The 14,515-nt window shown below is 43.1% G+C and overlaps 1 protein-coding gene across 4 annotated transcripts in view; it reads right to left on the bottom strand.

Moving 5' to 3' along the window:
• PMS1 (PMS1 homolog 1, mismatch repair system component) overlaps positions 1-14,515 on the bottom strand; it is a 111,593-nt gene that overhangs the window by 96,419 nt on the left and 659 nt on the right. For 3 of the 4 annotated variants that reach the window (XM_075001429.1, XM_075001430.1, XM_075001432.1), the window contains exons 2-3: positions 11,474-11,630; positions 887-1,069 (exon numbers count right to left, since the gene is read on the bottom strand). In XM_075001429.1, the coding sequence (XP_074857530.1) occupies positions 887-1,069; positions 11,474-11,605 (315 nt within the window). In that variant the 5' untranslated portion in view covers positions 11,606-11,630. The remainder of the gene's footprint in view (positions 1-886; positions 1,070-11,473; positions 11,631-14,515) is intronic. The other variant, XM_075001431.1, reaches the window with a different exon arrangement.

Raw genomic sequence — 14,515 nt, forward strand, 5'->3', positions numbered from 1 at the left:
ATAGACTGACTAATGTATTTTGAAAACATACATGCTTTTTGGTGGTAAGCAGTCTCATTCCCTGATACAGGTTGAACCTCTCTCATCTGGCATCCTTGGAACCTAAGTGGTACCGGACAAGAGAATTTGCCCCACAAGGGAGGTCAATATTTTCTAACACATTACCAACACTTACACTGCTTACTGGGCTCTTAGAAGACATTTAGGGGTAAATTACAGCTAAATAACAGCACAGAACACTGAGAGCCATGACTGGTGGCTGTAAACAAACTTTATGGGTCCACAAGAAACTTGGCTACGCCCATGATAAGTGGCCATTCAGCTAACTACAATCATGTTGGGTTATGGAGTTTGCCAGATGAGAGAGCTCCAGATTAGAGAGTTTCAACCTGTAATACTGCATTGCTGTGCTCAGTTTAATCATCATAAATATGTGGATCACTGTGACCAGGTCAGAGTGCAGGCTGCCGGCTACTCAAAAGGAAAGAGGTTGTTTTGCCAGTCACGGATATTTGAATAGCCAGGAGCAATGTGCATTCCAGGCAGACCTCGTAACTGCAGATCACTTTGATAATCTGACAGCAATTGATGTATGCAAAACTGAATGATGAGTGAGAAAATTCCGGACAGCCTCTGTACATTGAAGACAAAGGAAAGGACTAGGTCACACTGCAAACAATTGCCTTGAGGAAAAATGTGAAACACAGCCAGCTACTAAACTGATCTGATAAACAGCCAATGACTGATTCCACTGTGAATTCAAAATGACCAAGCTTCCCAGCTCCATGGCTTCATTAGAGTGGGAGAAGAATCAGCAGAGAGATCTCCCTTAATCCCTTGCAATTTTCAACAGTTTAAGACAGCAAGAAAGTCTGACACCTCTCACCTCAGCTATGCAGCAAATTGATCCCAGAGCTTCACCACGAAAGCCATAAGTTGTCAAGCTTTCGAGATCCTCAGGACAGCTTATTTTTGACGTATAATGCTTAACTGCCATAACTGGAACATCAGCAGCTTTGACGCCATCACCATTGTCTCTTAGTTCTATTTTGTCAAACCCATAATTCTCCTAAAAAGAGTAATAATATCATCAATTGCAAAAATATCTTAAAAGCAAAATCAGATACTATATACAACGGTTAGTCCATGTGTATTAAAGGAGTTAAAGGTCCAGTCCTTTAGTCCTCAAAACAGGCAAAATTCTGTTATATTTATATGTGAAGATACTGCAGGACATATATGCACATAACTTGCCTATATAAGCATGTACACAGCAAAAACAGAACAGTTAAATAATTTCATGCTGTTCCAAAACAAGTAACGCATTAAATTATGAAGTTCTACAAAACCACTAGTACTAGAAGATGAGCTAATAAAAGTTATTTCAAAATTCACATCACGACTTTATAAAATATTAACTGAGAAAAAGATAAGTAGCTGGAATGTTAAAGATTGTTCCTGCTTTTTTCATCTTCCCTCACTTTTACAAAGGGAAGTACGTTTTGTGAATGTACCCCACTTCATCTGACCACCAGTCATGGTCCATTTTGGTCAGTTTCATGATCATAGGATTTTAAAAATAATGACTTCCATGATTTAAGCTATTTAAATGTGAAATTTGACTGTGTTGTAATTGTAATGGCACTGACCAAGAAAGGATTTGGTGGGGCACAAGGTTATTGAACAGAAAATGGGTTGTGGTCCTTCTACCATTACTTCTGTGCTGCTGATGGTGGTAGCACTACCATCAGAAATGGGCAGCTGGAGAATGGCAGCTGCAGGCCAGGAGTTCAGCTCTGAAGCAACAGCAGTACAGAAGTAAGGTTATTATGGTGTGATACTGCCACCCTTACTTCTGCACTGTTGCCTGTAGAACTGGGCCCTCAGTCAGCAGCTGAGCTCTGAAGGCAGCAGTTAGAAATAAAGGTTATTTCTACACTGCTGCTGATGGAGCACTGCCTTCAGAGCTAGGCACCTGGCCAACACTCACTGCTCTTTAAGTTCCTGGGTCTAAAGGAAGGGCAGCTGTAAACCGGTGACCCTCTGCAACTCCCCTTTGGGTCAGGATTCCCAATTTGAGAAACACTGGTCTTCCCTATGAAATATAAATAGTATAGGGTAAAAGCACACAAAAGACCAGATTTCACAGTCTGACACATGGCTTTCATGGCCATGAACTTGGTAAGGCTTAATCTTGCACACACCAAAGTAAGTGGGACCCATGTTACCAAATCTGTGATGAAGACCTATAAGGATTTTTTAACTACAATTGTGTACTTTTGGGTTTCTCTATGGCATACAGAGAAGTCTGTCTGGATGTTGGGGGGAGAGGGAGATTTGGAGTTCTCATGTCTTCACCTCACAGATGTCAAGAATATGAATCTGATCTCCCTCTGCATTTACTGGAGGACCTATGAGAGAGATTTTTTATATTTATCATCATCTCGGGCAACATTAATTCAAAGGGGGCAAGGATGCTGAATCTTGGTCAAAAGCTTGATTTGTTCAAAACATTAATTGTGGGATTTCAATTTGTGTTAAGAAAATCAAAACACCAACAAATCCCTTCTCCTCTCATTGTTCAACTTTCACATTTTTTGCTTTTATAAGATTACCGGTTCATTCATTCTCCAGTCAAAGAGTAGTCCATCTTAGACTGAACCTCATGTTCTAATGTGTAAATGGAGAACAGGAGGCACTTAAAAATGTCAGGCCTTCTTTACTGATCAGAAAGAAGCAAACCTTTCTTTTTTAACTTCTGTAGGTTACCTTTAACAAAAAACCAAACTACCAAGAATGACTGGTTCATAGTGTTGTACAATTTATTTTTGGTCAAAATGATGCCTTAAATAAACTCAGGCAAGTCTACTGCGATGGATTCAAAAGATTAATTAATTGTGTCTCCAAAAGGCTCTTCAAATAAAAAGGACTGAATATCATGATTCATCTTATTGTTACATTTATATAGTTTTTCACTGGGAGAACTTCATCCATTGCTTTAATTTTGAGAATGGAAATGTTACCATCTAACAGAAATTAGTAATAAAAAATGCAATTTTAAAACCATAAATAAACTAAGATGGCTAAATTAAAGATGAAACTTAAATAAGAGGAAGCATGTAACTCTAGGGCATTGTAACAAAATTTTATTGTTTGCTGTACTGTAATTTGGGTACATCAAAACAACATAATGCAGGTTACTCAAATCACAAGCAAGGAGATTCATCATCAGAATTACAGGATTGCCTTTCACCCATTTACTGAATGCTCCTCTGAACAGATGATGATCTAACATACAACACGTGTTGCAGTACACAGGCACAACAGGATGAGTTTAAAATAGTGTGACAGTCTTTAAAAAAAAAATCAGTATCTCAGATCAGCAGTTACCAAACTGGTTTACAGCCCAGGTGGTCCATACAATAATTTGCACGTGGTCTGAGAAAACTGACCCACTAAATAACACTGACTTTTCCCTTTGTTTTCAGCTGCTAAAATGCCTTGAAGACATTTCCACCATTACCTTTTCATTTAAATAATAGCAGTAAGTGCCATGGGGATGTTATGCAACCCTAAATTGGGAGGTGAGGTATCCAAAAACGACCTCTTTGTTACTTAGTGCAGACAACATCTCAATAATTTAAGAACCTCAAAATTAAATCAATCTTATTATATAATTATACGTATAAAAACAAATGGATACATCAGGTTTTCAAAGTACAAATATCTGTTGCCACGGGGGGTTGGGACTGGTGTTTTCTCCCACTGAAAACTGCTATTCTTGCCAATAACTCAATTAATCTCGATCTCTTGCTACGAACTTCACTGCCACGCATGAAATGTAACACAACATTGGAAAGAATGTGAAAGAATGACAAAGCTCCAAATGTGATTTAATCCGAGTGCTATTCTGTAAACATACATGCGCCCAATTTAATAATGGGAGCTTGGCCACTTTACAATTAACCACTTTTAAAATAGCTTTTGCCTTACTGTAACTGTAAATCCAGGTTACTTCCATACTTCTTCATTGTGTGCAATATTATCTGCCTAATGTACATTAATCTTTTCTGTGATAGGTGATGCACTAATTTGTTTATTTTGGTTGCCATTTCTCTGTAATTAGACTTCTGCTTTATAGTTCTATAATACTTTCATTTAGGGATGTAAAATCTCATTAGTTAGCTGGTTAAATGTTAAGTTTAATTGGTTAACCAATTAAATGGGGTGGGGGTGTGGAGGAGGCTGGCTGGACTGGAGCACCCTGCTGCACATGGCGCTCCCAGGGCCGCTGCAGAGAGGGGCTGCCCCAGTGTTTGCTGGTTAACCATAACAGCAAGCCTAATCTATTTAGGGTTAATTTGTTAACCATAAACATCCCTACCTTCATTAGCAGACATCAAAGCGCTGCGCGAGCATTAATTACTTACATCTCCTGAAATGGCTAATTTTTAACACCCTCACTTTACAGAAGGATTCAGAGGGGCAGCCGTGTTAGTCTGTAGCTTCACAAATAACAAGTCCTGTGGCACCTTAGAGACTAACAAAGGCATTAGGACACGAGCTTTTGTTGGCAAAGCCCACTTCTTTCATCTGAGGAAGTGGGGTTTACCCACAGAAGCTCATGACTTAATAAATTTGTTAGTCTCTAAGGTGCCACAGGACTGCCTGCTATTTACAGATGCAGAACGGAAGCAAGGAGAGGCCTCACTGATTTGTCCTGGGTCCCACAGAAAATCAGTAGTGGAGCTGCAAATAAGAGCCACATCTCCTGAATCCCATCTCTAGGCTCTAAACACAAGAATATGCTGCTTCATCTTTTATTTCACATGATAATTTTATTTTAATGATAATGTTTAAAGTCAGATTTCCATTGTTATTGCAAAATTGTTTTTTTTCTTTTTCCTCATTTTTAAAAAGATAACACACAGAGCTCTGGAAACAAAGGCCATGTTTACATTAGTGAGCTTACAATGGCACAACTGCACTGATGAAGCTAGATTGCTATAAGGTTGCCTTTGTAGCCACTCTATGCCGACAGGTGAGAAGTCTCATCAACATAATGAACATGTTGCTCAGCGAGTATATTTTTTTGCACTCCTGAGCAACATAAGTTATACTGACAAAACTGGTAGTGTAGACACGGCCTATGTCTTCTCTTCATTCAGAGGTGCAGCACAGGCAGCGGCCATGTAAGCTGTCCAACACTGCCCCTCTAACATACTGGCACGTTTCAGACCTGACCTGGAGCAAACCAATCAAGAGAGCAGCACAGACTGAATCCTGGGCTAGCTGCTGAGACAGTGATAGACAACAACGAAGCCAAATCTGTTGTATATATTTCTCCATTAGGAAATGAAGTGGTATCATCAACACATTTTTGTGTCAATAAATAAACATCAGATGACAGCATTCAGAAATTCTCTTGCTCCAATTCTAGCCAGTGACCTAGCAATGAAATACAGATACAAACCAGATTATCCACATTGTTCTGGAAACTTGTGCAGAACTCCAGTGTGGGCAGAGGCCTTTCATAAACTTCTGTAAAAGAAAGTCTGAACACACTGTAGTCAAAAGACTCCTCTCTCACTTCCTTGGATTTAGCTTTATTAATCAAGAAACTAACAATAAAATAGCAGTTGCTCAAGCTTTGTCTCCAGGCTTGGCTGATCTAGGAGAGTGGTTCCCAAACTTTTCAGCAACCTGCCCCCCTTTTGATTTCTGAGAAACCCTCACACCTCCAACCTCTTCTTCACCCTCATCCAACTCCTCTTTTAAAAAAATCAATTTATAAGTTAAAATTTAAAATAAACACTGGGTTGAGACAGGAGGCATGGGGGCTCTCGGGTGGGAATGAAAGATTGGGGGGTGGGAGGGGTGTAAGCTCTGGAAGGGAATTTGGTTGCAGGAAGAAGTGGAGAAGGGGTGGCTGGCTCAAGGAGAGGGCTCTAGGCTGAAGAGTGTTGGGGTCAGGTAGACGCTGGGGTGCTGAGCAAACCACAGGCTTGTGGATGTGAGGGTTTGGGAGTTCAGGTTGGGGTGCAGGGGGGCTCAGAGCAGGGGGTGGGAGAACGATGGCCTCAGGGCACAGATTTGCAGTGTGTGGATTGTGCAGTAGTGTTGTGGCAGCAAGACTTGGACCCTGTATGCCCGCCAGGAAAAGAGGCTGAACGTCTGCCACTTGCGCTGCCTCAGGCGCATCCTTGGAATATCATGGAAGGACACAGTGACCAACACAGCCGTTCTCGAGCAAGCTGGAATCCCAACCATGCACACCCTCCTTAGGCAGCGTCGGCTCCGCTGGCTTGGCCACGTCCACAGGATGAACGATGGAAGGATTCCAAAAGATATCCTGTATGGTAAGCTAGCCTCTGGCAAAAGACCCCCCGGACGCCCCCAGTTGCGTTACAAAGATGTCTGCAAGAGAGACCTCAGAGAGGTAGACATCGAGCTGGACAACTGGGAAGATCTAGCAGACGACCGCAGCAGATGGAGGCAGGGGTTACACAAGGGCCCTCAGAAGGGCAAGTTGAAGATCAGACAGCTAGCAGAGGAGAAGCGAGCACACAGAAAGCACAATAAGGACTTGCCAGACACCTACTACATCTGCAAGAGATGCAGCAAGGACTGTCACTCTCGTGTGGGTCTTTATAGTCACAATAGACGCTGTAAATGAAGTCTTAAATTGAAACTTTAAAGGGCGCGATCCATAGTCTGTGCAGACTGAAGGATGCCTACTGTTGTGGCAGAAGAATGGGGATGTGAGAGGCTCAGCACAGGGGGTTCTGGTGTGTGACAGGCTCAGGATTGAAGTGTCTGTGGGAATGCAGGGCTGTTATGATGCTATGGCCAGATGGGGGGCTTGGCCCGATCTGGGGGCTTATCATCCAGGCTTCATTTTTAAATAAAATACATCCAACACAAACATTTCAGCATTGTCTTTATTTATGGGAGGGGCAGGGAACCTGCTTTGGGTCAGGGGTTACTGACCCACAGAAAAGTAAGTCTGGGATCACAGAAGTGAGATGCAAACAAACAAACAAGCAAAAAACAAACAAGTCAACCCTCCAAGCCCCACTGATGTGGCTCCAACTGAGATGCCTCCCTCCACTGGAACCCCAGACCCGTGGGGGGAAGGTAGGTAGGACTGAGATTCAAGGACTCAGGCCAGATTAATTGTTCTGGGGTTCCAGAGTTAGTGGAATTTGTTGGCCCCTCTGCACTTTGAAGTGGGGCCAAAAATGAGGGATGCAGCATATGGGACAGGGCTGCCAGTGAGTGGGATAGGGGTGAGGTACAGAATCTGGGTGGAAAATAGGGAACAGGAGCAAGATGGAGGTACGTGTCTGGCCAGGGGCCAGGAACAGGGTGCTGGTGGGGCTCGGAACAGGGTATGTATTGCAGTTTGGTCAGGGTACTTGTGGGGGTCTGGGCAGGGTACTAAGGGGAGTCTGGGCACTGGGGCAGGGTACTCATGGGGGTCTGGGCAAGGGGAGGGGACAGCTCAGCTGGTACCTAGGGGTTCTGCAACTGACATGCGGAGCAAATAACAAGGCATGCACTGTCAGAGCAGTTGGAGCTGGCGCAGACCCAGAGCTCCTTCCCCTCCCAGCCCTCCATGCAGGAAGGCAGCAGGTGGACACAAGTCACCAACAGGCAACAGACCCAGCTTTTCAGGGAACACACTGGCTGTTTGGGGAGGGGAAGGAGAGCACGCTCGTCCTGAGACCCAGGACCTGGCATGCAGCTCCAGGAAGCCAGCGCTAACTCTACTGCTGCAGGAGGTGTTGCCAGTACAGGCTGTTTCTTGGGGTGGGGAGGATTGACAGGGGGATGGGTTGCCTCATGCCCCTCTGGAATTTCTTCATGCTCCCCGGGGGGGGGGCCTGTCCCCCCGTTTGGGTAGCTACAGTCTAGGAGTTTTTACATCAGGACATTTCTATCACACCCTAAACACTTTCTATCCAAAGAGCCACTCCCTCCTCCATTTTATCTGGGTAGACTAACAAGCCAAGTATCTCAGTGAGCCTGAAGAACCCAGCCACTGCTTTCCCAGTGGGATCAACCACTGTTAACGGGAAGGGGGTGGGAGCGTAGTTTCAGGCGAATATCATCAACGTTGGAGATGGAATATCAGAATAGTTATAGCTCAAGAAAAAAAAAATTAAGGACGTTTCCAAATTTTGGATCATCAGAATTTAACTGTATCTGTCACCTGCGCTATTTATTCCTCCTTACACTGGATTTGTTACTCACACAAAGCAGTCCTTGAAACAAGCACAGATCACTCCTGTGAAAAGGGTGTGCTGTACTATACCATTAATTTTCATCACAAGGAAGGTAATGGACGACTCCTGTTAAGGATTGCGCCAATAAATGAGGAATTGGGTCTTTAATATTCTGTGAAAGAGGAAACAATTAAACAGTAATTTTGTAAAAGTTTCATGTTCTCTGCTGCACTCTGGAACCTATGCAGAGTTAGGTTAATTGTGGGCATGCATGATTTTTTTTAGTCATATTTAAATTCTGGCCAATAAATGTAATAATTCAACATATTCTTATTTTCCAAAATCCTAACAAAATAATGAGACTCTGTGGTATTACAATGTTTGGCTGTGCAAAAATCCTGTATAGCCTCTACAAAATCTTGATCCTCAAATATGAGTTATTAAAATACAGATTAATCTTGGGCTTCTCCACTTGATTGCTGATTCAAATATTTCCCATTGTAAAGAAACTTGTAGGTCTGTTGTAGTACAATCATGTTGGATTTGTGCTGAGTGGCCTGCATTTATGATAGTGTCCCCATATCCTGAGATAACATTTTTTATCCAGTGGGTTTTTTTTGTTTTTTTTTTGGTTTTGGCCCAGATGATTCACTGAGATCCTGGGATAATGGGTGAGCTACAAACCACAACCTGAAATTCCAATCTATATTGCCAGTGGCTAGCGAAAAACAGCATGCAACGTGGGAAGGAAGGAAGGAGCACTGGGTCAACTGCTGGTGGAGGTGGCAACTGTAAAGGTCTACAGCTTGTTTATTAAGTAAAAGTTCTATACAAACTTCAAGAAGCTGTTGGAAATTTAGCTCACTACCAAGTAGTCTTTGTCCTCTTTTGAGTAAGATCAGTTGGGAACAGGTTGTGACAAGGAACTCACACATTATCTAGACATACGGTATCTCATTGAACCTTGGGGGTATGACACAAACAGCCTTCGTTGCTTTGTTTGATCTTCTTGCAATTGGTAATGATAATCATACCATTACAGAAGTTTGGTATCTATCAACTGCCTTCTGCATGTAATTTCATGATCAATGCTGCTGACGTGGTCTGGCTTCCTCTTGAGTGGGCCTATTCTTTCCCAGCTGGGAGACCCAGAGGGCACCCTCAATTGCTGCTGGGGCTCTTCATCTTCACCCTTCTTGTTAGAAGTAAACTTGATTTCACTATGCAAGAAGGGGTCATACACTATGACCACCAAAAATTCCTATTGACTTTCAGTGAGCTTCTATGAGTTATGAACAGGGCCAGATCCTGATATTCTTTCTCACAAGAGAAATACTGTAGTACTCCATGAGCATTCCTAATGGTGTAAGATAGTTCTAAGTCCAATAAGTGGTGGAAATTATATTGGCCTTTGTGTCTGCCACTTGTTCGCAATTTGGGAATAACTCAATAGCTACTAGATATTTCAGGAAAAGACACTGGTATATCTACATTAATATACATTGTAAGAACTGGTTTGTTCATAACAATATTTTGTACTTAGCAAATAAATGTTTTTTTTTCATTCCCTGAAATATTTCAAGAATAAAAACATTTCCTTCAGCAAGAGAAACTGATCAATTTACCAAGTTGGTGTTTTTCTCTCTTTTTTTTGGGGTGGGGGGAGGGAGGCGGAGAGGCTGGGAGGCAGGAGAAGGAAGCACTCTTTTCTTCCAGCTTTAGCCACTACCTGAAAATAATGTGCTAAATTTTAAAGTGTCCTATTAAAAATATTATAACAGGTACCGTCAATGTATATACCATACATCATTCTGACTAGCACAATCTGAAGACTTTGAAACAATAAGAAGTTAAATGTTCTACAGGTTGTACCTCTGAAATCCAGTACGCTCTCCTCCAGCAATATCCTTTCTCCAGCATGACCCCAGATGTTGCCAGATGAGAGAGTACTGTCTGGTGCAAGAGCCTGCACAGGGGCTAGAAGTCGGAGCCTGCCTGCCCCACAGCAGCGTGCAGAGGCCAGGGTGGAGCCCCCACCAGTCCATAGCAATGTGAGGGGTCGAGGACCAGAGCCCCTGACGGTCCTGCAGAAGTGTGGGGACTCGGGCCGAAGCTCCCGCTGCCCTGCAGCAGCAAGGGGTCAGGACAGGAGCTACCGCTGGTCCAACAGCAGCACAGGGACAGGTGAAAAGCCCCCACCAATCCCACAGCAGAGCAGGGGCTGGGACAGGAGCCCCCTGGTCCTGCAGCAGCGCAGTGCTCAGGAGCCAGAGCCCCAGCTGGTCCTGCAGCAGCACGGAGACCAAGGCCAGAGCTCCCACTGCCCTGCAGCAGCATAGGCTGGGGCAGAAGCCCCCTCAAGTCCTGCAGCAGCAAGGCACCAGGAGCTCCTACTTGCCTCATGGCAGCAGGGGCCAGAAGGCTGCTGCGGGGCTGGGAGCTGGAGCCCCCTTCTGTTCCTTGGTAGCCAGCCGGTTAGAGGTTGGCTGGAGCCCCACGGCAGCCCACGCTGGAGAGGGAGGCTGCAGCAGCCCCTAATCACAGGGCTTTCTGCCTGAAGAAGCCCTACACCTCCCCTCATCTGGCAAATTCTCTTTTCCGGGACCAGTCAGGTCCCGAGCATGCCAGATAAGGGAGGCGCAACCTGTAATTAAAGAATTCTGAAAATACCTTCTGACTTTGTAAGTGACAACATTTTTCAGACTTGTTTTTCTACTGCGTGCCAAGACTGCGTACTATTAGTCACATGTGAAATGTGACACCTTTGTAAAATTCCTTTGAGTTCACTGGGATTCTGAATGGGCATGGAGGGCCACCAGCAGGATGGGTTGTTTGTTTTTGCAAGAATGGAGTTTATGAGTTTTCACATTTGTAAACAACTGTGAAAACTAAATTAGTACAGCCAATGAGCTCTATCCAAGTAAATATTCAGTCAAAGTCATTTCTGGTATTTATATAAAGACAGACATCTCAAAGCAAGTTTACAAGGAATCATTAGGTCTGCTCATTTGTCCAAAGCATATCCTCAGTTACACTGCTATATGCCTGGTGACTAAGTGAGATATACAGATTTCACTCCTGGCAGAATCGTGCCCATTAATGTTAGCATTAAAAATATACATTTGTAAACTATGTACATTTTAAAATGCACATTTTTATTCTTATATAACACAGGAAAAAATTTTCTAGTATATTACCATCCAGTTTTCCATTTTAAATCTAACTTAATACAAGAGAAGAGTTACCAGTTTAACATCAATGCTTGTGGCATTGGCATCCAAGGAATTCTCTATCAGCTCCTTCACTACACTGACAACTGATGTGATCACCTGAGAACTTGAAAGGAGACGGACAGTTTCTGCTGACAACTGCTTCATCCCTGGGCCTTTCGACTCAGAGGAGCTAGAAGGAAAGAGGTAATAGAATAAGAATTTAAAGAGTGTGTTACAAACATGATGAAATTTCTATTTAATCACATTTCAACTGCCAGGATGCATCACACTTAGGGAAAGAGTAACAGAGAGGTAGCCATGTTAGTTAGTACTCCAACAAAACAAAGCAGCAGGAATGTAGTGCTTTAAAGACTAACAAAAGCTTTTAGGGAAAGAGTTAGGGAAACACTTCCAACTATACATTCACTAGGAGAGATCTTACATTGAGTCAGTCCTACACCCCACAACACTAATCTGACAGGAGAGAACAACTATGTTAGACGGGGATTCACGGTAATAGTGAACAGGCAAAGCAGTACATAATTCCGTGGTTATCTTTTCAGATACATTTGTTTCTGTTTAATACTAATGTGAGCACTCACATGTTCCTTGACTAACTGATCATTGTGTATGCTCCTGAACCGGCCATCGTACCTGCCTACGTGAACCAGTCTGTCCATGAGGAGGGTAGGATTGGCGCCAAAATCCGAAAGTCACAAACCTCTCTTTTGACTAGGCTTTTTTAACCTACCTAAAATTACTGAGTCAAATTCTGTCCTCAGCTATGCCAGTGTAACACATACTAACTTACACGCAGATATTTATGACCTAAAATCAGAATATGGCCTACTGAGGGTTGAGTTTTGGTCTGTTGGAAACTGTCATGTTAAGTGTCAGTGCAGTCTAAGGCAGAAGCATGAGACTAGAAGGAAGCCAAGTACTCCAAAATTCTAATCCTGACTCTTCCACAGACTTACCATGTCTCTTAAGCAAGTCATTAAATTTCTGTCACACAATCTCCCTTATAATGGGACTACTACTTACCACACCTGCCACAAAGGGGTGATATTTTTACGCATAGAGCACTCACATACTGTCATAAAACATGCATAGTGCTTTACAAAGAAAGATCTATGCCCCACACTGAGCTGTTCACAATCTAGCATCCAGATCCTGGAAACACTTATGCATGTGCTTGCCTTTGCGCACCTTGAAGTTAATGATACTCACGTGTAAAGCAAAACACATGCTTAATGGCAAAATTGGGGCACTAAGGTTGAGATTAGTGTTTATACAGCTCTTCAAAGATTTAGACTGTTATATAAATTCAAGCTGTAGTATTATTAGCTTTGCCTTTAAAAAGGACAGTGTGAGAGAATATAAAGTATTTCAAAATATATTTTCCTGCAGATTTGAGAGAGTCCTCAGAAGCTGAAGTATTTCTGCTAACAAATCTACCCTTAATCAGGTGGTAAATATTGATATTTCCCTATTGTTTTAATTGAAAATAGCATGACTCGCTGTGTAAAAACAAAACAAAACAAGCAAAACAAACCTCAGCTCACTGGAAGTCTTTATCTGCCCATAAATATGACTGACACCAAGTTCTGAAGATAGTCTACATTAACAGTGGAAGAGTTAAGCTGTGAGCCAAAGCTATTCCTGCACAACAGCTCCACATCTTGTCCCATTTCCTTTGGAAGAGCAGATAACTCTGTCTGAAGAGGGCACACTACTGGACAGTGGTAAAACTCACAACCCAACATGTGCACACTGCCTGCACACGATGAAGTCCAGCTCCACACGACCTACCTGAACCACTTACTCAGGGAACAGGAGAGCTGTCAACAAAAAGAATCAGAAACCACTGACTACAGAAGAAAGGGGAGGCTGCTATATAGACTGCTCAATAGGGACATGGAAGCAGCTCTGATGTTACTCTGTGCCCTTAGATAGGGGTCAGAAACCTTTCTGAAGAGTTGAAATTTGACCTTCTGGCATATGTACAGTCCAAGAATCAGTGATAATTTTGAAGGTCATAAGGCTGTGTCTAGATTGCTGAGAACTGTCAGCAGAAGATATGCTAATTGTGCAACATATTTGCATATCTTTTGCCAGCAGTTCTGTCTGGACAGGCTTTTCCGACATCGACTTGGGGCGAAATGAAAGAAACCCCGCTGTTGAGATATCCCTTCTTCCATTTGGAACAAGGTATAAAGGGACGTTGAGAGAATGCGTCCGAATAGCAGATCTCTTCTAAGGGATCTGCCATTTGGATGCACAATCTGTCTACTAAACTTAAGTCAACAAAAGTTTTGTTGACAGAAACCTGGAATCTAGACACAGCTGAACAGACCTACTTATAACAGCTTCATTAATAAAGATGCAGAGCTTTACCGTTTAGATGGTGGTTTGGTAGCATTAGCTGGTCTTTTGTTAATGCAGTCAGCGTGGGTTTGAGCAAGCTACCAACTGAATGGTGGAGGAAGGTCAGGGCTGAGTTCCTGCCTTGGCTGCTGATGAAAATCAGCCTGTGTGCCACTCCTGGTACCTGTGCTGGGGACTGCCAACTCCTGTCCTAGATGGACTTATTTTTCCTCCAAACCACTATCCTTACAGAGAAAAGGGCATTTGGATTGGGCTGTGCAAAGAGGATTCATCTCTATGGGTAAGTTAGAGACCTCAGTTCAACCTGGACATCCTTCTGCCTGTTCATGCAGAGTAGCCAGGCTTTAAATGAAAAAAAAAAAACAGCATTATTTCTTGCACAGTACAAGGACAAAGATCAAAAGTGGCACATGGACTCCCTGGTGGCCCAGGTATACAATGCATTCAAAGCAGGATATATGTGGAAACTCAACCACAGTATTATTTTACCAGCGTGTGTAGGGGAAGGGTGGTAGGGTTACCAAGTTTCCCAGCTGAATGCCATTTGTGGCAATGGAGCCCGGTCTATGCTGGCAATCCTAAAGCTCACAATGCAGCCTATACCCCATGCTGAGATTACCACCACAGCCAGAACTTTATGCTTTGGAAAAACAGTTGGCAAACCTAACCACACGTTCAAGGCTCTCT

The sequence above is a fragment of the Carettochelys insculpta genome, chromosome 8, assembly GCF_033958435.1.
Source record: "Carettochelys insculpta isolate YL-2023 chromosome 8, ASM3395843v1, whole genome shotgun sequence".
NCBI lineage: Eukaryota > Metazoa > Chordata > Testudines > Carettochelyidae > Carettochelys > Carettochelys insculpta.